At 28.9% G+C, this 23432-nt stretch overlaps 1 protein-coding gene across 1 annotated transcript in view; it reads right to left on the minus strand.

Annotated features, from left to right (window-relative positions):
• LOC106679900 (protein IWS1 homolog) overlaps positions 1–18023 on the minus strand; it is a 23561-nt gene extending 5538 nt beyond the window's left edge. Inside the window, exon 1 of the mRNA XM_014419290.2 lies at positions 17943–18023. Coding sequence (XP_014274776.1) covers positions 17943–17975 — 33 coding nt within the window. The 5' untranslated portion in view covers positions 17976–18023. The remainder of the gene's footprint in view (positions 1–17942) is intronic.
• Positions 18024–23432: the final 5409 nt, after the last annotated feature.

Raw genomic sequence — 23432 nt, forward strand, 5'->3', positions numbered from 1 at the left:
TAAAAAAAAGAATGTTTTAAGAAATATTTTTTATATATCTGTTGCTTTAGTTTTAATTTTTAATATGCTATTTTAAGAATCCATTTAATACGAGACATTTTACAGATATTTATTTAATATATTGTTGCATAATCCAATATTTTGAAGATTAAAATTATTTAATTTTTATAACCGAGAATTTTTTGATATGGAACAATAAAAAACAAATTGATGGAAACAGTTGTCCCTAGATGGGGTTATATGGCATCAGCATATTCAAATGAGTCTTATTAGACTAGTTGGAACCTACTCCATGGCATACTATTCCTAGTCAATAACTTCAATGCTGTTAAAATTTATGCATTAGAAATTATATATTTTTATAAAAAAAATTAATATAACATAAATTAATAATAAACCTAAAGAAAAGCAGCGATAAATAAAAAGGATTAATGGCACATAAATTTGCTTAGTAAGTTCTGGAACGGATCCAAACAAATGTAAAATCGATATTGGAATATTGTTACATGTGAATTTTGATAATAATTTTTCCTGTATTTGAAATAAGATTATTTTATTTTTTTAATTTACTTATTTTTAATTATTACCTTCAAGTAAAATTATGCAAAAACTGAAGAAAATACTTTTAAAATTATATATATTTGGATTTTTATTTAAACTATAATTTTAACTGTCCTCAAGATGTTGACTCAGCTTCTTAAGAAATCAGGTGAGTTGCGCGCAACGCATAACATTCAAATTTGAATTGAAACGAATCCTTGTTCGTTTCAAAACATAAATTTATTATTGATAATGGAAATACTCTCTCTTACTATATTTCCATGATGCGTTAGTAGAAATAAAAATAATGATGAAAAAAAAAAGCTTTCCATGAAAACAAAAGGATCAAACATTAAAAGAATTTTATCATTGTCATAGCAACAATTTAAATTTAAGTACATTTACTTATGTATTTTTCTTTACTATCTATTACATTGTATGACCACCTGGATGTTAGTTATGAATTTTCCTAAAACCTTTGGCTCTTCAAGAGTATATTTTAGGTCTGGACATTTTTTTTACACCGGAGAAAATATTTGTTTTACTACTTTCGTCAATAATGAAATTCGTTTGTAATTTATATTGTTTCAATAAAAACTATATTTATAATCTTTAAACTTTATAGAGACTGGTTAATATTGTTCAAATAAATTAATTGTATCCTATTATTAGCCTCAAAGAGGAATTATAAAGGAATAAAAGATGTTTTAAGACTAAAATAGAATAAAATTTTTTTATTTAAACAATAATTTGATAATTTCGTAAGATTCGGTCATGGTGACTCAAGAGAATTAAAAAAGGTGAATTTCCGTTCGAATCTCCGGTCTTTATGATTGCAATTTTTACTTTTACAACATATATAATAACTGACATATAGACCATGGTTCAGTGTCAAGGCATCACCTTTACAATCGAGATAGAAGCGATACCATTTCAAATTTGACTTGGGTGGGTTGAAATATATTTCATAGCGGACCCATGGATATAAAACTTCCCTGTATGAATAGAATATCTTGGAAAACTTTGGCCAGAAAGATATTAAACAAAAAAAAAAGTATATGTAGGTAAGTCAAATTAGAAATAAAGTTAATTTTCAGTTAATTATTGTGGTTCTAGACAAAAACGCAATTCATATAGGTTTACAAAAATTAACACCGATGGACTCCCTCTCTCTCTCTAATTCTCAACAATTTAACAATAAAATAAATAAAAAGTACTAAAAGGTACTGGATAAATGATCGCCTTCCTTGATTAAAAGTTTACTGAATACAGCCATGGAAGAGTTACTGCTTGCTCCAGTGTCATGGCATTGATTCCTAATGAATCAATTTGATAATTTTTAATTATCATGATAATTATTAATTATGACAGATAGGAATAATCCATTGAAATATGAAAGTATAAATTAATTACGATGGTATTTGGTTAACGAGAATAAATTATTCAAAACCATCTTTTTAATACCGCACCCTTCCTTGCTTCTATAATTTATTCAAAGCCAGTTTCGTTGCAAAATAAAAAAGGCCAGCTCTTTGTCTGACATGGAATTATTTCGTGAGGAGTCTGAAAATATTCTGGTTGTCAATTATTTTTATAAGTGAAAAAACCTAATATTTATAATAAAAAAAATGTAAAGGTAGAAATTATAAATAATATAAATACTAATTGTATGTTAGCCATCAAAACCTTTTGTCTCAGTTTAATTTAAAGGTGATAAATTATTGGTCTAATTTTTGTCAACCTCATACTTATATTAGAAGACCTTTTAATTCTTAGCATCAAGCATCAATATATTATGTGAATTTAATATATAATATTATAGTTGGTGAAAATCCGATGTTAACATGTTCATCGATATAATAGACATAAATCTAATCTTTAAAAGATATAATGGTGCATCTGGATATCTTGAGGTAAAAATAAAACATCTTTCAAATACCGCTTATTTATTTACTTCCACTCAATCCAGATATAAAATAACTGAAATGGATATTCTGGTCAATTAAAATATAAATATAAAATATTGTCAATCTATAGAATATTTTATTATTTACGTAATATGAGTATTATATTTATTTATGTATTGTTTAATACACAAAAAATCACCATCCAATTATTTTAGTATTTTTTGTATTGCAAATAGATATTATATACTTTTTAAGTGATATGCTCTTAATTGTCTATTTTTAATTTTTATTAAAAGTTACATTTTGATTTAATGTTATTTATTTTATTTTATTTATCTGTTGATTTGTTGCTTTCTACTCTATATTATTATTTTTAGCCTTTATTGTGTTGTAATGTATGTAAATAAAGGCCTTTGTTGTGCCTTTATTTAGTCTTACTCACTCTTTAGTATCAATTATCATTTATTTTGTTCAATTTATTTTTTTATCACGTGTTAATAGTTTTGTTATTATTTTTACTTTTACTCTAATGATCCAATAATCCATTTCCAATCTCAAACCTATAATTTTATTCTAAAGGAACGTGTTCCAGAATAAGTGAAGACTCATTATTGTATAGTATAATACAATAATTTTTATAAGTAAGAATGTAGATAATTGCTGAACATTTTCACTGCTGTTATTCTTTCACTTTTTGATGCAGATGGACGAACAATTTTTCCTTAGATGATCGCAACTAATATTTCGGTTATTAAATAAGTACACATTATAATGGATTTAATATAATTTCTTTTTATTATCTCATTTTGTGTATTGCACATTCGGAATGCAGAGTGTGAAACCCGAAAACTGACTACACCAGCTAACCAAGTGAAACCCGAGGGAAATTAACTGTTGATTTATAACTAACCTGCTGACTCTGAACCTCCAATTAACACAAACGATCTAGCAACGTCTCAATATTTAATTATTCAGACTTAAACGCCATTGAATTGTTAATGGGCTTGTTAATAATAAATATTAATTACTTTGATTACTCAGTTTCAAAATATTGTTTTCTTAGATTATTGACCCAAAAAAATAGGTAGGAATTTTCGACTGTGAAACAGAAATCCTTTTTTATTTTAAAATGTATTAGATTTTTTATCTCGTGGATACATTGCAGTGTATCATTTTCGTTAATAATGATTTTTGGAGTTTATATATTATTTATATTTCATATAAAATATAAGTTAAAAGTTATATCAAATGACTGCTGAACTGAAGTCACAGTATTTTGAACTCGAATCTATGTCGTTTAAAATATAGCTATAAAAAATTTAGAAAATAAAAATTTTTATTATTAATTACAAAAATAATAATGAATCAAAATTCTAAAAAAAAAAAAAATTATTTGGATCATAGACTCAGTATAAATACGATAGCGAAACAAATGCACATAAATGAAGATCGGAACAACCTGATCTATATCACAAAATATTTACTTTTATTTATTTTTTTTTATAATTTAATTTTTAGAAGAACTATAAGCTAAATTCAAATCTAGCAGTAAACAGTGTTCAAGTAGAGACAAGATAAAAATTTTCATTCACACAAAACTCCTTAAATAACCCAATAGTTGTGGTACAGTCTGCTCAATCAAATCAAATTATATAAATAATTTGTTTAAGGAGTTTTTAGAAAAATCAAAGTAGTAAAAAAAAAAATAATGACCTAAAGGTACGAGTAGGTTGGTCGATGTTCGACGTATCACAATCTCACAAGAGGTGATAATAACACAAAAAAGGCAATCCTCCCCGGACACGCCACACTAAAACCCCCAGGGAGCGACGGTCCTATATCACTTTTGAAATATTTGCCTAAAAGTGGAAGAGGAGACTTAAGATTGTTTAATTGAGCTATATTTAAAAAGCGCCTAAAAAAAAATGGTGTTATATAGTGAGAAAAAAACACATATCATAAAACAACTAAATCTGTCACTAAGAGCATAGATCGCACTGTCTAAACATGTAAAAATGTTTCTTGCAAGATCTTTTAAAACTCTGGAAAATGAGGAACAGAAGAGGTTTCACTGCTGGATTTCATGAACGGGAGTCCACAACCTGAGTTAGATTTTAAAAAGTAGGAGTTTCCCAAGGAAAATTGTCATTGTTCCCTATATTTCACGCTTTTCAGTCTATTTTTTTAATAAATAGTTATTTAAATAAAATAAAATCGTAAATTATTATTTCAAATTTACAGTTATGTCTTTATATATGGTATAAAACATTAAAAGTATTACATTTTTGGATCAGTGTGGTTTTCATTGAAGACACGAAATGCATTTTCTTAGTTTACAGCTAGAGAGTGTAATTTGGGATCACTGATTTAGTTCTAATAACGCTCCTGATTCCTAAAAACTATTTAGAAAAAATAAAATAAAAAGTAGGTATTTATGGATAGAATATGATTTTTATTTTTGCGATTGTGTGTTTTTTGCCGAAAACTGTATATTTAAATTAATAATCATTCCTTAATTTGTTATATAATTTATTTTTAGTATGGGTGGATAGCTCATTGGTAAGGCACTGTGCTACAAAGTCCAAGTACCATCTTTCGAATTATTGGCAGATATTTTCTGTTTTACCCTAGCACTGTGTGTTAGGGAGCCCTCCGGGTTTTACGCAACCTCATAAATTGGGTACCCGTAGGTAAAAATCTGACGGTCGACCGATCTGACCGAATCACCTCCTTGCACAACCCCTGGGGTTGTTACAGTACTTTTTTAATTACCTTACAAAGTACTGCAACCTTCAAGGGTTGTAGCGGTACAAATTTAATTTTTTTTCTTTATTATATTTTTTTAACTTCTGTTTATAATTAGCATCTGTCTAAAATAATAATGACACAACTAAAACTAAATAGTAATATAAAATGTTCGATTTTTTTTATATTTCATATTCCATTATTTCGAATATATCGAATATTTATAGCATATTAATTTCACTAAGCCGTACTTATCTGAGGATCATAATTACACAACTATAAAAGAATATACAATGTAGTTAAAAAAAAATGAATATAAAACACAATTTAAAACTGATGATTCTTTATTGTAATTTTTTTCTAAATAATAATAACGATTACTATCCTCTCTTGTAGGCTGAAGGACTCTAATCCAGACATGCACAGAATAAATTACATTTAAATTAAAATTACAAATAAATCATATTGAAGATTATTTAAGTTACTAAAGAGGATATAATTATTTTTAACACGTACTGCGAAGTTCTCCAACAAATTTGTTCCTCCCCCGATCGATAAATGGTCTCCTGGAAATGGTGTGATTCGGGATGAGTTTTTTCAAGTGAAACTTTTTTTTTGTATTCATGTATAATTTAAAAACCTTTTTACATTCCTTTTATTTATTCACAAAGGGATCGAATATCATAAAAAATAAATGAGCAAGTCTTTTCATCGGCTAGTATACAAACGCTGAAACCCTGTTTACATCCTACCATACACTTGCAGAAGAAAAATATAGTTATTGCCATTTATGAGAAAGAGAAGAACGAGGAAAATAATGTTCAGAAATTTTCCATCCAACTTGAAGGAGACAGAAAAGGGGGAAAAGTTTCCATTACTCATCTCCTAAAGTTTAATAAGTGACCAGGTGCACTTTGGGGATTACTTTGTCTAAGACATTTCCATTGCGATTCTGGTTTGTTGAGTAGTTGGAAACTTTATTTTCAAGACACCTGATATTTTTTTTCACAATACAAGTGATTATTAATTATTAGTTTAAAATATAATATATATCTTATCGTTAAAGAAATATATAATTAGTAACGAAAAATTATTAAATAATTTAAGAATAGTGTACCATAACGGTGTCTAGAGTAAATATGTAAGTTGGGGAGAAATAAATTCATTTTGTTAAAAAAAAAAAAAATACATGTAATCCCTATCAAAATAATTCCGCCCATCAGGTACCAAACCCACCAATCAGAAAGAAGGCATAATCATAATGTGCAGTAAAAAACAAAAAAAACCTGCAGTTAAGAACTCTCGATGTGCAAAATCCTTCCGTGAAAACCCATTCATATCTTTCAATAAACATTTTTATTGTTTAATTTATAATACATGGGAAAACTTATCTACCCTTGTTTGAATTAAACTACATTTACGCAAATATATATAAACTAAACCACTCCGATTAAAAACCTGAATTTTGTCTATAATTTACGAGATATGAGGAAGCTAATGTATAAAATCATTTTATGTATAAAACTTTTGTGCAGAAAAAACTAGAACGTTCAAATTTGTGAAAACGTGCAATTTAAAATTAGGGTTATTTGAATGTCTTTTCCATGCTACGAAAACCAGGTTTCGGATTATGTCTCGTTTTTGGATGCTACAATTTATAACAAGCTTTATTCCATGTAGATTTTTTTATATATTAGAAAAAAAACTACTATAAAGGACCTTGGGTTTTGTATTTGACAATAAATAAAGCTTCTTAACCAACGGTTACAAAAGAAAGTTACGTGGTCGGCATTCACGCTTAACCAATAAGGCGGCTCCCATATTTTTATTTTTTGAAGTTTTCAGGCATTAATGGGCATAAATTTCGTTTTTGTTTTTTTAAATAGGGGAAAATAAGTACTTAGTGGGAAAACATTGCTGTTCACGATTTTTTTTTTCTAATTTATTTTTATTTTACTGTTATTTAAAATATCTCTATATAAATATCTTAAGTTTCCTCTTCCCGTTTCAAGTAAATATTTCAAGAGTGATTTAGGACCGTTGCTCCCAGGGTGTCTTAGTGGGGCGGGTCCGGCCAGGAAGGATTGCCTTTTCTTTGTCTTGTGATCTTTTTTTATACCAAGCTTAAATCCGATCTACTGATCTGACATGATCTTTTTATTGATTCATTACAACATGTAATTTTTTTTTTTTAAAGTAAATATGAATTTTTTCTATAGCCTTTTTCTTTCACTCTTTCGTCGAGACCCTCATGGGTGGTTTTATTAAATATCTGTAAGTATCCAATAATTATGTAATTTCTTAAGAGGGTTTCGTTGAGATTTTTTTAACTATAGCCTAATTTATTGTTTTTGTTTTAGGCCCTCTCAGAGGTAGGTCTTAATAATTGGACAGTGTTAGTTTAATTGAAATTATTTTTTTTTTTTGGAAATAGAGGTATATAACATACCAGAAATAATAATTAATTAATGCTATTTTTCAATATAATGTGTGAAAATTAATATTATGAAAAGAAAGTATTCAATTGTATAATATTTCATATGTTATATAAAAAGTAATTATAAATTTTAAAAAAACTGATTAATTTTTATTTTCATAACATTTCCTTAAACACTCGCATATATATTTCTCAGAAAAGAAATAATTATAAATTATCCATTTTCTTGTCTGCTTATCTTACTACCCTGATGATTTTGTTAATTAAACAATAAAATAGCAGTATTTAAATGAAGCAAATAAATGTATATCATAAAGTAAATTTTCCTTTGCATAAATAAATAAATTGATAAAGATCTGTGGAAACAGAAATTGAAAACCTAATGATCTCTTGTACACTTAAATTAACTATTTATATATTTTTAATTGTTAAATAAATTTAATTTTATCATATATTAATGAACAAATTACCTGTATTACGTATTTTATTTTTATTTTTACTTAAAATATGGGTTAAATTAAATTGGAGGTTTTTCTTTAATGCACTCCTGATTAACAGGCGATTTCTCTGTCCCAACTAGGACGTATAAGCGGGTTTATGATGTAATTTGAATATTTTCTTAAAGAGTTTGAAATTCGATTTTTTTAAAAATATATTGTCTAAAAAAAATAATGATAATCACCAGCACAAAGTAACACGTCGCAAAAAAAAAAAAGTCAGCGAAACTAAGCAGTGAAAGTTAGTGCTTTTCACATATCCTAAAGTGTTTCGTTACGGTAACACTATTCATTAAGTAGAAAATAGAGGAAAAACCGAATGATCGAAGAGGGTTGTTTTTTATTTTTCTTTCCCCATCTAAAATAAATAACGTTAAATTGTAAGAATTCAGGCTTTTTTTTTTCTTGTAATTGTATGGTTACTTCGCCGTGGAGTTCAAACCAGCTAAAAAATATTATACGAGGTTTAATAGTTTTAAAAACAACTATTACCCAAAATAACCATTAATTAAAGCCAAAATAATAATGTTTGTGCAATATATAACTCATTTTTTATTCTGCTGAACTGGACGGATTGAATTTTGCTTCGTAGCGGACCCTCTTAATAATTCTCGACTTTTACATCGTGATTACAGTTAATTGATAAAATGTAGGATAACCCGTTTTTCCTCATTTATGTCAGCAAAAATAAGGAAGTTAAAAAAAATAGATAAACTACGGAAGTAACCAATGTCGAAATTATTATTATATTTAGAGATGGTGAACATTTTTTAATTTTTATTTAAATAAATCTCCTACGAATGTTTCCTAAACTTCCTATGAAGTTAAATAGAGATCTTATCTATGTTTGTAACTTTTTATGAAGTACATTATTTTTCTAAAATTTGATCAAGGGACGCAATCGAGCGAGAGTGGATTGTTCAACACAACTTGCGGTTCCAAAAGAAAAAAAAAATAGAATAGTTTTGCTTTAAAATTTTATCCTAAAGTAAGCGTAAATGTCAGGGGCATTTGAAAAATAAAATCGAGTGCAAAGAAAAACTAACAATGAGTTAACAAATAATTCCTCTAGAACCTTAGCATTCAGAATTTAGAGATTAATTTTTATTAATAGCTCAAGGTTTTTTTTAAAATATGGATTCTGGAGTTATACTTTATTAAAGAGTTAGAATTAAATTCTTAAAAAGTCCCTTTCGAGTTTTCAATTTTTCTCTCAGTAGTATGTAAACTGAAATTGATACATATTAGAAAAAGATATAACGTCTTTGGAACTTGTGGGAGAATATGTACAGATATATTTATATATTCTGTTTATCCAAGCCACGTATTTTAAATATTTATTAAGTTTAATTTGACATAGTACCTAAATATTTACGTAATAATTTCTATTTCAGTCAACAAATAATATTTATCACACTATGCTTATTTCCTGTGATACAGCGATCTCATAGGTCCTAAAATTACTTTAAATAAAATTTATTTCTTCTAAAGGAGTATTGAAACATCTTGGTATGAACAAAAACATTGCAAGTAGCAGAAATGACGACGAAAACACCTTAGATAATTAGATGATTAGATGTCATTATAATTTATTTTTACTGATGGTTTATTCATAATATTGGCAGATTAGCTATATTTAAATAATAAATAATAGTTTTTAGAATGATAAATTATTTTTTATGTATTTTTTGGATAAAATATTTATAAACTTTAAGTATTGATTACGTATAAAACTTTTTTTAATTAAAATTATATCTTTGTTTTTAACTAATCACATATAATTTTGACTTAGGAGGCCAAATAATTCATCATGGAATAAAATAGTAATACGAATACGTGAATATTTAATTTTAATATTTTTGAGAAAATCAATAATAATAATGCCAAGTAAGAAAATTGTTGTATCTGATGTTGCAATACAAGCTAATACAATTTGATTTTTTTTTCTTTTAGTGTACAAAAATCCATCCCTTAAGGAAAAGTCATTAGCTATAGCAGAGAGATATCATTTCTGACAGATTTCCTAAAAAGAAAAATGAGTCTGGAAGTTTTTAAGCTTCTTTCCTGGGTTGTCATATCACTTATTCTGGCTTTTTCTCTAGTGGATTTATTATCTCATACCTTATATTTCTTCTAAATGCCACGGCTACTTACCAGAAGAGACTGATGTTTAAAACTGAGACAAAACGATTTAGGTACAGAAGGTACAAACTTGAAGTAGCCATAAACTACTTCGGCGTTATATCTTAAGAGATTAAATGAAACTATTGAACATATTTTAAGATTTAAATTAATTTTTAAGCGGAAGATTTGATAAATAGTTAAATTTTATAAAGGAAAAAAGTTCAATTTTATTTATCTTTTTTCTTTAAAAGTAAAACTTTATTATAACGCACTCTTTGGGCTCTCAGAAAACATTGCTATAACCGAGAAATCATTAAAAAAAATTAAAAAAATGAAGCAATTAAATCTACTTTACTGATGGTCCTGGTTTGAAGTATTTATTAAAATAAAATTTTATAATTGATTATTAGGTTTTTAAGTTCCGCCTTACACATAAAGTACGTTCAGAGGATGATTAAAATTTGACAGTTTAATTCTCTTTATTTTCTAATTATTTCCATACTTTAGGAGCATTAATCACGGAAATATATTTTAGATTTATTAAGTTATTTAGTAAGATAAATGTTTTCTATAACGGGAAAAAATTTAGCGAACTGTTTTCTAGGAAGTGAAAGCAAAGGAACTGATGAAAAAATTAGACCAGCGTCCGTTAAGCCTTCAATCCATGAAAGCTTATTATCAAAATAACCGAACACTTCTTAGAATGATGTTTGTAGTTTCAATTATATTGATGCTTCCTACCTGTACTGAAAAGTTCAGATCAATCAGTCTCAAATAAAAAAAGAAAAAGTTATAAATTTAAAAAAAAAATATGTAATTATAATTTTCGATTTTTTGAAAATATTTCAGAGCTTTATAACATGAAAATTTGGACGTTATAACGAGGTAACTTACTTAGTTAGAATTTTACGAGTTGAAAATAATGAATATAAACTTTGTTCCTGCCAAGAATACATTAAAAAAAAAAAAAAGCCATGTAGTGTGTACGAAATCAGGAGAGATATAAGTACGCACGAATTTGTCTAATTCGAACTTTTTTTTCCTTTATACTCATTTGGTTATTGATCAAAGTCTTATTATTGCTAAGAATGAGAACTGGTTATTTTTTTTAAATAAATAAATTTTAAGGTAGAAAATCAAAATAGTTTAAACAATTTTTAAGAACAAAAGGTAAATCGATTTCGATTAGAAGTTGCACTTATACTTGATCGATTTTTTTTCATAGCTCAAGTCATCTATTGAGGAAATAAACAGCCTCATAGTGGTAATGTCAAGATTTCTCGGGGCTGTTGTGAAATAAATTCTGACTCAACCAGGAGGGATTCGAAACCGTAACCTTCTGAACTAAGCGATCTGACACCCAGTCCCAGCACATTCTGCTATCAGGTCCTCAAGCTGATTATTTTAAAATAAGTTACTGGAATTTTAGTTTTGTACATTTTATTTCGAGCTAGGTTGTTTAGAAAGACACATATACCATTTTGCAATGCTTAGTAATTTGGACTCAAAATATGTATCTACATCAAAAACTTTTTTTTTTTTTTTAATAATTTATTTATTGTTATTTACAACTGTATACACATATATACAAGTAAATTTGTTGTAGGTGACATGATACAAACATGTGGAGAATCTACCCACTGATAGAACTCCAATAACATTTCTAGAGAAGATCTTGAGGCCATCTTTTTTTCAGACGCCTAGGAGGATTATTAGGTAATGAAGGAGAAGCCAGGTTAGAAACAAGTGGATTTGGGTGGTTGAGAAGTTTGTTATGGAAGGAACGGTATCTGGTTCTGGCCAAATCGGCAACATATGGAACATTGATGTCCTGATGGATGACTTGATTTGTGACAAAGTAAGGAACATTAAGGATTTTACGAAGGATTTTGGACTGTAAGGCATCAAAAACTTAAATCTGAAATTTCATACGATCGTAATACTTACCCCTTACTATATATTCTTTATATCAGTAAAAGTAAAACATTTAACTCAAACTTTGTTTAGATTAACCGCTGATACAACGGAGTGGAGGTGTAGGTTTGCTAAACGACACTTGTACTGTTGGGAGTAAGAGGAAATGAACTAGTTGCCTGAGATAAGATTACTGAATTCGAGGAGACTCTAACCCCGAAAGCGGTATACAGGCCGATAGAACTAAGTTCAAATATAACAGCCAGCAGAGGTCAACACAAGTATAACGGAAAAGGGATTCTGGACTCCAGCTCAAAGCGTTCCTCCCTTTGTCCTTCAATCCGAATAATCTAGGAAACCCAAGAAGTATTCCTCTGCGGTTTATCAAACGTTTATAACTTCGTCGCCCTTTGAACAAACCGAAGGATTTCGAAAGCGAAAATAATCAAAATCGTTGAAGGAATTAAGTATTATGTTACTCTTACGGATCCTGTAGGATAAGGAACAGAGATGAAGTGATGCAAACCGAGAAAATTGCTCGTCTCCAGAGAAAAAAAAGGAAAGTAACCACGTAATGGCGTTGAAAGGAAATTCGAGGAAGTTTTCACGCTTTGAAAAATAAATAAATAAGTAATTCGAAACAATCACTTTGCTCTTATTTCCTCTTTTTTTTTTCTACAATCGTCAGCAATTTCGTGGATAACTCTTTGGTATTGTAACGTAATACTCTTAGGTACTTGAAGATAATTTTTTGTTAATTAGGAAGATTAAAAAAAGTCTTTTAGTGGTACTCACTTCTGAAGGATCATCTTTAGAAAGAGTATTTTGGACCATTTCAACTGAACAAATCATTTAATTTAAATCATTGTTAATTAAGAATATAAAAAATATATAAATAAATAAAAAATGCGAAAATAAATATAAATAAAATGATATCCGTACATAACGACTTTTAATGGACCTGTTCACTATAGGCAATCGTCGATATAAGTATTTTTTTAAAATCAATTATTGCTACTGAAAACTAATAAATTGTTTTATTTGGATGATAATGTAGAACTTTATCAAATCCTTCTGGTTTTAGTGATTGTTCCTCAATTTGATTTCTCAGCATACCATGTGGTAGAGTATATCACTCAGTTCTAAAGCCAAGGTGATATTAGTCTCACTAACCCATACAATACTTTTCCTTCAAAGTGAAAAGTTTTATTATACAGAATACTGTTTTTTGTAGGAAACAATAAAACTAAACTGTAAACAATTCACCGGATAAAAATGAATTTCCTCCCCCTTCAAAACATGGGTTTAATAGTAAATAGTTTCGCAGGGCTTAAAATACATTGGCAAGGCTCTCAAAATAACGGGCCCAGAAATATTCCACACTATATCCGATACCTCGCTATATCCGAAGTCGTAAACGATATCCAGGGTACATGCGTCTGTGAATTATAAATTTTAACAAAAATAATAAAATACAATAAGATAATGTCATAATATTTGAGTCAGAACATCGAGTCACAGAGAGAGAGGGAGTGCAGTTTAATATTTTAAAAGGCATTGACATTTTTTTATTTTATTTAAATTAAACTTAAGAGGAGGTTTATATTATTGTCTATTTAAAAATTATCTCATTTTAAGTCATCACTTTACTGAGACTTGCAAATATATAAAACAGATAATCCCAAAGTTCTTTTTTTTTCTGAATGTATGAAGAATTCAGAAGTGAAGAATACGAAATAATCACGTATCATTATTATTATATAAATTTCAATTTTATTTATTTATTCTTTTAATATAGCATTTAATAACAAAAACCCTCATTTTTATCATATTAAAAAATCCAGATTTTACAGGTATTTTAGTGCTTATTCGTTATAGTTTCATTCATATCGCTCATTAATTTCATCATTTTTTTTTTATTACTTTATACAATTAAATCGCTCATATTAAATGGATCGTCACCAGAGAACATCTACTTTATAGAGTATCTGATATTCTACACGTTAGGGGAAAAAATTCAAAAAACTTTAATGTTTTTTGTACCTTGCATTGGCAGATGACTGGACGTTGGTTGAAGCTAGAAGAACATTATAGAGAATGTACAGAGGACTAAATAAATCTGTTTTGTTGTTAATATATACAAATGTATATTTGTACATTTTACAAAATGTTATCGAAATTCAGACCGATAATTTTTGAAAGTTAAAAATTTTTTAACTAATTTAATTTTATTAATTACTTCCAATGACCTCCTTTTACATTTAATTGTTGCTCTAACTTCGCTTTTAGGTCACTGCAAAACACAATAGTTTGCTTTCATCAAAATTATAACTCTCTCTCCACCATCTATAATGTAACAGTAATAATGCCAGAGGAAAAGTTTAATTTTAATTTAATTAAAATAATTTCTGATAAGCTCTTTCTTCGTTAAAGATCTGTTATTATTAAGTAAAACAACGATAATAATATATATAATAATGATATAAGGAGTTCGATGAGTATGAAATTGCCAAATAATTTTTAGTCGCGTAGCTAAAGACAGGTCATATCTTTGTGAAACAGAAGTCCTCCACTTGAAGTCTCATGAATCTAGTAAGCATGTAATAAATGGATGTGAAACCCTAGTTGCAACAGATAATTTGAAGAGGTACAATAATATAGAAAAAATATATCATTAAAGTATCAGGGGTTACTGGACAATTGTGTGGTCACATAATATCATTACACCCCAGACAAACTATCGAAAATGACTACAGATCTCAAAAATGATTCAAAAAGTAGTTTTTCTTGATAGATACAGGATCGTAAGAAAATGTTTAAATAAACAACACATTACTATCTGCATACATATGAATTGATTAATTGTGAAGTATTCAAGAAATCTGAGAAGGATAAACATGATAATAGAATAATTATTAATATTAATGAAATATATTGATAATTAATTTAGGTGTAGAAATAAATACAAATAAAATATATATATAAAAACTGAGATACCTTTTTGGTATAGATATGAACACGAAAACGTTTAAATTTGGCTGAAGAGATTCTGTAATAAAGAGAACAGAAGATTTCACTAACTTACTTCCTATTATCCTTTATGGATTCGAAACACGGCCACTAAAGTCAAAGAAATTGTTGAATGAATCCGAGACTAAAAATTAGGTATTGATGGGAGTTTTTTTCGATTTAGGTTTTTAAAGGTTTTAGTAGAGTAAGTAAATTATTTTTTGTTTTATTGAAACATTATAGAGCTTTTTCTCGTGATTCGAAAAATAGAGTTTAGGGACCTTGCTTATACTAAGAAAGACTTTACTTAAGGTTTCCTTTAAGTGAACGCCTTTAACTTTTCATACCAAAATTCACTTTTATAAAAGCTTCTTCACGCTTTTTCTTCTAAGGAAAGTAATCGACCTTAAGGACTTTCTATGAATAAAAGAAGAATTCGTTAGGAAAATCTAAATGTGCATATTTAAAGGAAACCTTTATTAAGGTGTTCCTTAGAATCATTTGTTGATTAATACAGTTCCTTTTTAGAACCAAAAAGGTGATAGTGGACCTGGTCCTGATTCTAATGCTCACTGATTTTAAGTCGAAATAAAAATAATTTTTTTGAGACTTCGTTGTCTCATGCTCCCTTTTGAAAGGCATAAACTGTCATTAAATATATTTTTTTTTTACAACCTGGAATTGAAATATTCATAATTATTCTGGATATAATTTTTCACATCTTTCGAAATATTTTAATATGTTTTATTTCTTTAATGTTAGCAATAAAATCAAGGAATACACATTTAATCCCTTAATATTTACTGAGGCATGTTAGCCAAAACGGTCCTTCTCTCGATAGAAAAAGTCCCCTTTGACGGTTTAGGGTTGTTTGCTCATGGAAGTGGGTCGCTTGTTATTCATGGAAACCTTCTGATACATAGTAAATGCGAATTATCCTGAATTCAACATTTGCAACAAAATTTCAAAATTAAAATATAAATCGGTATTAAAGGCAATATGTAAAACAAATAAAACCTTTCTGGATATTTTCAACTGTTTACAAGGAGAATATGGTTAAAAGAATTGTTCAAGGTTTATTTTATTTTGAATGACAAGATTAAACTATTGATTATTATTTAATTAGCTAAAACAATCATTATTATTAGTCATATCCTACATATGTAATTCCAAAAATCTTTATAAAATGATTTTTTTTTTTGTAAATTTGTAGGTTATTCAGATTCTCGAATAGACGGAATCCACTTGTAGTCGATTCGTGATTAGGTCCGGTGAAAATTTACACGCCAATTCAATTTTCACGGTTCGTGGCATCAATTATATTTTCCGGGTCGGGTTTTCCGAGTTCCGTATTTCCTGGAACATTTTTCCGATAGTTTATTTTACGGATAAAACATTTTACGCAATCTACTTTAGGAAAAAAAAAAGATTTTTCCCTCGTAATTTGTTACAATGGGTCAAAAAAAAAAATTAGCAAAAGAGCGTTGCAAGACAAAATTTCAGTTTTATCATAATAAAAGGAAAAATTTATTAAACTAATCATGTTCAGTACGGTAGACATAATTGTTGAAATAATTATAATATTTCCATTATTATATTAATGACAATTCCAAAAAGTTGAATCACTTAGATAAGTCGCTTTATTGCTTGAATAATGGCACATTTGACAAAAAGAAAATTTCTGATTTTATTTAGAATTAACTGGACGTATTCAAAAGATAGTACCTTGCCTTCTTTACCCAAGTCTTGCTACAGACTCCCCAAAAGCTATAAGAGTTGTCAAAAATTAACTCCAGTTGACAGTCTATAAAATACCTCAAATACAAAAACAAAAAAAAAACCTTGTTTTTTGTGTTTTTCAGTAATCTCCCTCAAGAAATCCCAAATTTAAATTCAATAAAAATTGTAAAATATATATATTAATATGTTTTCAATATAAAAATTGTTAAATTCGTAAATTGCTTTAAAAATAAGATGAAATTTGACACGATTAAATTAACAAAAACGAATAAAATATCCTTTAAAATTAAGTAATTTCGATAAACAGCAGGAAAACTGGAAAAAACAGCAGTAAATGAAAAATCCTTGCTTTGAGCTGGCAACAGACAAGCAGACCTATTAAATAAGAATATTCAACCTATCTCTTATTCATGCTATAGAAAGAAAAATCTAAATTTCCGTAAGTAATAGATTTAGTATTAAAAAAGATGAAACCTCCATATTCTGTAGGATTATTAATACTTAATCGAAGAATGGGGTTAGTCCAAACTGTAATTGGGAGGATAGCAATGAAAAATCTTATACTCTTCGGTCTATTTAATCAAAATAAATATTTCTTTAGAAGGTATCGATTTAATCAGAAGCCTAATAACGAAACTATATAGGATAACCAAAATAAATTTTGATCGTTTACCAAACTACTAAAAGTTCTTTTTACATATGAATTCCGATTTGGATATTAAACTTAAGAGAACTAGAAATACTTAGGTTTATTGTGCAATGTGAAAAGTTAAAAATTTAAATGCTAACAGTTAGATAAATTGTTAATAAAAGTTTTTCAATTTGCGAAGCTCAAAGGCAAATCGAAAAGAACTGTTGAAGCAAATCGGCAAACGGTCTGACAACCCAAGACGCATCACACCGTGACCGAACTTCTTTCCGCTTTAAAGAACTACCCCCACAATCCGTAAGTTGCACTTACAAGAAACTGTCCTATCACAACACACATGTAAACCACATGGATCACTGAGGTTACACAGCACTACTTACATGGTGTATCCGTGCATCCCGGCGAGTATACATTCCAGACGGTGCTAAGGTCTTGAAGGCGAAGCTGCTAACATTGGTCTGAGCAAGGTCCTCAAGCAGGCTCCAGGCTTTTATAGTGGCACCGGGCCCGTGGAGAGGTACGTTTCTCCTGGAGGGGCGGAGGCGGTGGGGCTCCAGTCATCATAACACTCCGGTGAGGATAATGACCAAGGGATTCCAACATTATATTTGCTCAGATCTTGATTAGAAAATTAATAAATTTATTTTCAAAAAATAAAACAGGTAATCTAAACTTAGTAATTTATTTTTAAGCACTAATGATAGATCATACAATATAGTCCATCACAAGAGCATGGGGGAAAAGTCAAGTTATTCAACCCCAATTTTGGATTACATTAATGAAAGCTATATATGGTTTCAAATAAAAATTAATGAATCTGCTAAGCATATAGCTGGGGGAAAGAAAAATAGTGGTTGTTTCAAATCGTTACAAAAAATTAATTTTTCATGTTTAAAACTAGAAAAACACTTATTCACGCTTGATATCTCTCAAGATACATTTTTCAAAATGATTAAAACCAATATTTTTACAATTTATTTTGGCAAATATCATGGAAACTACTACTCCAACAAACGACGTACAGGTGTCTATAAGTTCTTGAGTAGTAATAGCTTTCTTGATAAAATTTTCTGAATATTTTAGCACGTTGATTTCTGATTTTTCGAAAAATAATTTCAGTTTATGAAAAATTATATTTCAGGAACTATCAGACCTACATATGCCCACTAGTTGACAAATTAAATTGAATATGCTATAATTTAGTTGGTAACGTTCATCTTCGTTAGAGCACCAATTTCTATGATATTCAACAAAAAAAATTTATTTTATTTTATTTATTTTTTATTTATATATTTATTTTCATTATTTAAGAAAAAATTGCTTTATGACTGTATATTTCTACATTAAATAATCTTTAATCAGACTTTCTAGTAATGTAGGTAGTTTTAAGGGTTTGGAATTCTTAATAAAACAGAAAATTTCAGCATAAGTACACCTTAAATACTTACTACAATGTTAACTTTTTAATAAAATTTACATTATTATTTTTATATTCTAAGTAAAAAATGCAATTTTCTCTAACTGTAATTTTTCCTTGGAAGAGCTCAAAAATGAATCTTTTTTTCTATCACATACTATCTACATTCCTTGGCAGAGTCAACAAATATTATTTTTTTAAAAATTAAAATAATAAAATTTTTTTGTGAGATGACATCTTTTTTTTCCTTCTGGGCTGCTTGGGTATGGGAAACCATCGCTCAATGAACAAGAGTTATTTTCAAGAGGCTAGACGTAGTAAAAACCTACTACAGAGCATGACTAATCCATTATTATAGACTCTCTAGTAATCCCACTACACCATTATAAATTAAACTTTGGCTTCATTTTTCTGGTTCTTTGGCCAAAACATAAACACAAAAGTCTTAATATTCCGACTGTGTTCTACTTGTCCTATCTGAATAATTTTTTATAAGTTTTTAATATTGCCTGATGGGTTATAAAGTATGCACACAGTAGAGCAACCATTCGATTTTACAACTCTATTAAAACTAAAAAGTGCATCAAGTTAATATCAGGTCTTGAGGTCACCTTCTTTTTCAGAGAGGACGATTAATAGAAATTAAAGAGCAAACAAGGTAAGAAACAAGTGGGTTTAGGAGGTTAGGGTGTTTATGAATGAATTTTTTAAAAATTTATTTATTGATATTTACAACTGTATAAAAAATACAACAGGTAAATTTGATCATAATAACATAATGATAATGATATGATACAGCATGTAGAGAAACTACTCAGTAGTAGAGCTCTAAAAACATTTTACAATATAAGGTCACGAGGCCATCTTCTTTTCAAGCGCCTCGGAGGATAGCCAGGAATGGAAGAGGAAGCAAGGTTAGAAACTGTTAGTGGGTTTGGGTAGTTAGGGAGATTATAATGGGCTAGATCGGTTACATAAGGAACATTTAGGTCTTTATGGATGGTTTTATTTGTAACAAAGTAAGGATCATTGAGGATTAAACGAAGGATTTTGAATTGTAAGGATTGGATACGAGAAGAATTAGAAGTTTATGAATGAATGAATTTTAAAAAGCAAGGATTGGATAAGATAGGTCTCTTTGTATGGATTAGAGATGGAGCCATTCAAGCCATTTGAACAAGTTTGGCTAATAGAAAACACGATAGTTAAAATCATTATTTTATTTAATATTTTAAAAGTACAAAAATCATTCCGGAGTACAGTAGTGGGGGGGATGAAGTAAAGATGACAAAGGCCAGAGCAGCCACTAAGGAGCTATTATTTTTTTATTATAAGCAACATTCTTACTCGCCGCAAGAAAATATATACAACCATTTATGTTTGGCAAATAAAATATTTTTTTTCATTAATAACATGGCGTAGCGTTAGGCTATATAATGCCACAAGGCAATCAAAGGGAGAAGACTCAGTAAAGTATATATTATACATTTCATGAATCATATATGTATGAAATACTAATTTTATTTTAATGAAGGGTACGAAAAAAAAAATTGTAACAGGTTGTTTTATTGGTTGGAAAAACGGCCAAACTTGGACACCGCTTGATTTACTAGAATGCTGTCAATTATTTGAGTTAGGGGGTCCAACAATTCATGGAACCCCGAGTTGGGGACCCACAGTATAAATATGGTACTGCATTGTGTAAAAGTGGAATTCAATTGTTTACCTTCCTCAAGGTAGTATCCTTGGTCCCATCCTCTACACCGTCTATAGAGCTGACATTCCAACCAATCCTAACACTATCCTCACCACGTATGCCGATGACACATGTGTGCTCGCTGTTAATAATAACCCATTAAATGTATCCCAAAATGTCCAATCCCATATATGTGATAAAAGAGTGATAATAGTGTAAAATTAAAATCCAGCCCTCGAAGATTGGTGTCGTAATTGGAGGATTAAGATAAATTCCAACAAATCCCCTCACATCACCTTTACCCTTCGTCGTAAACCTACTGACTGCCCTACAGTTTCATTTAATGATGTTACTCCTACCCCTGTCGAACAGATCCGCTACCTTGGACTACATTTGGACAAACGATTAACCTGGAATCCTCACACCAGACTGAAAAGACAGGAAACTGCACGTCGATTTCGACTATTACAGCACTTACTAGACAAACGGTCTAAACTTCCAACACATTACAAAAGACTGATCTATATGACTGATATAAGGCCAATCTGGACATATGGAGTTGAGCTTTGGGGGTCCACTAAACCTTCGAATTCCTCTGGTATTAATCCTTACAATCCAAAATCCTTCGTAAAATCCTCAATGCTCTTTACTTTTTCACAAATAAAATCATACATAAAGACCTTAATGTTCCCTATGTAACCGATCTAGCCTTAACCAGATATCACTCCTTCCATTATAAACTCTCTAACCACTCAAACCCCCTAGTTTCTAATCTTGCATCCTCTTCCATTCCTGAAAATCCTCCGAGGCGCCTGAAAAGAAGATGGCCACGAGACCAGCTAATGTAAAATGTCATTAGAGTCCTACCAATAAGTACTTTCTCTACACGCCTGTATCACAGATCAGTTTACTAAATGGATTATAATCTACAGTTGTAAATAGCCATAAATAAATATTAAAAAAAAAATTATTTACCCAATTAGAAAAGCTCAACTCCTTAATTTAAAAATAGGATTTTAGTCATAATGACCATTTTGCAATTAATTGGAAAGTTGAACTCTGACAGAAAAATATTGTAATATTGTAAGCTTTTTCTTAGCCCTGGTAGTATACTTAGCAATTTAGCAAGTTAACGCTACAAAAGGCAGTAATGAAAGGAATTCTAAGGTTGAATACGTATGAGAAACAAAGCTTAATGGAAAGAGAGCTTCTATGAAACATTCCAACCCCAATTTCCACAAGGACTTCAATTAGCTTTTAAGGGTTCGCTTTTACAAGAATTAACTATTCGCCCCTCACTTCTGAAAATATCACATATTTTTGTTAAATAAGAGTTATTAGTTGCACTAAAAAAATTAATAAAAATAAAATAAGATGTAAGATAAAAAACAATATAAATTGTACATATGCATCCAAAAAAAAAAATTATATCTATATTTAAACATAAATTACATAAGGTTTGAGTAAATTATTATATACAATTTACTGTAACTAAAATGAATATTTTTTATTGATTCTTATTGGAAAAAAATTTTCACCACTGAAAAGGATGCCATTCGATTAATAAATAGATTAAAATAATGAATATTAATCGATACAATTCATATTTAAAACTTCATAATTTAACTCATATGATTGTTATAGAAATTCTGATATGCGTGGTGGGGGGGGGAGTGGAGGAGGGGTTATTCTACAGGTTACTACCCTATTCTAACTAGAGTGGAAAGGTCGAGTTTCCATTTCGTGGGACCGCCACAAAATACACCCCTTATAAAGGCCTTGAGAAATATAAAACATTTTGAAATCAAACATTCTTATATTTTATGATGAGTAGAAACGTACGGTGTAGTGTTGGCATCCAGTATTAAACTCAGAATCTACTTTCAGAAAAAAAAGTCTTTACGGAGTGCGGCTTCTTCCGTTGTTTCATATCCTGGAATTTTCCAGTATGGGCTGTGCATAATTGCAAAAAATATTTCAATAAGAAATGAAAACTTCATTTTCTATTGAATAATTATACTAGAGCGCCCATCTTCGTGCAATAAGTATCTATACCAGTATGCTTACAACGTATGCGTTATAGTTTTTTTTTTTTTTGCGGCATGACTCCCATTGGAGTCCTATACTGCATGTTATAGTTACATTTTTAATAAAAACTATTTATCTTGCAAATTTAACTGCTGGCTACAACATAAATCTAACAACTTGGTTGGGAGAACAACTATTAAGCTGACAGATTTCGTATTCTCAAAGTTACAACTCAGTTTGGACATCGGAAAGTTATGCATGAAAGTTACAGTTGAGGTAACGGTTACTCATTTATCTTGCTTACAAGCTGAGAAGTGTTCTATTTACTTAATATTAAGTTGGACATCTTTGAGTTCCATAGGTTTGAGGATACTGCGAGGTAAAGAACATTAGAAAAATGTGACTAGGATATTTTCTCTAGCCTAGTAACTCTGTGAAACGGTAGTTTATTTTCTTATATTTTGTATTGCCAAAAAAAAACTAAGGGCATGAAATTAGTGTTAAAATATTCATTCATATAATGTGTGCAGAAATAAAAGAGAGAAAAAAAACGGAAAAAGAAAGAAAAGGAAATAAATGTAAATGATAAAATAACTGAATTAAAAGAAAAAAATATTCCATTAATAATAATAACGGAATATATAAATCAAAGAAAATACTATCATGATTTGTATAAATAAAAATATTAATCTGAATAAAATTGATAAAAAAACATTTAACAATATAAGG

This window comes from Halyomorpha halys, unplaced genomic scaffold, assembly GCF_000696795.3.
Source record: "Halyomorpha halys isolate HHAL.00 unplaced genomic scaffold, Hhal_1.1 Scaffold230.1, whole genome shotgun sequence".
NCBI classification, from domain to species: Eukaryota; Metazoa; Arthropoda; class Insecta; order Hemiptera; family Pentatomidae; genus Halyomorpha; species Halyomorpha halys.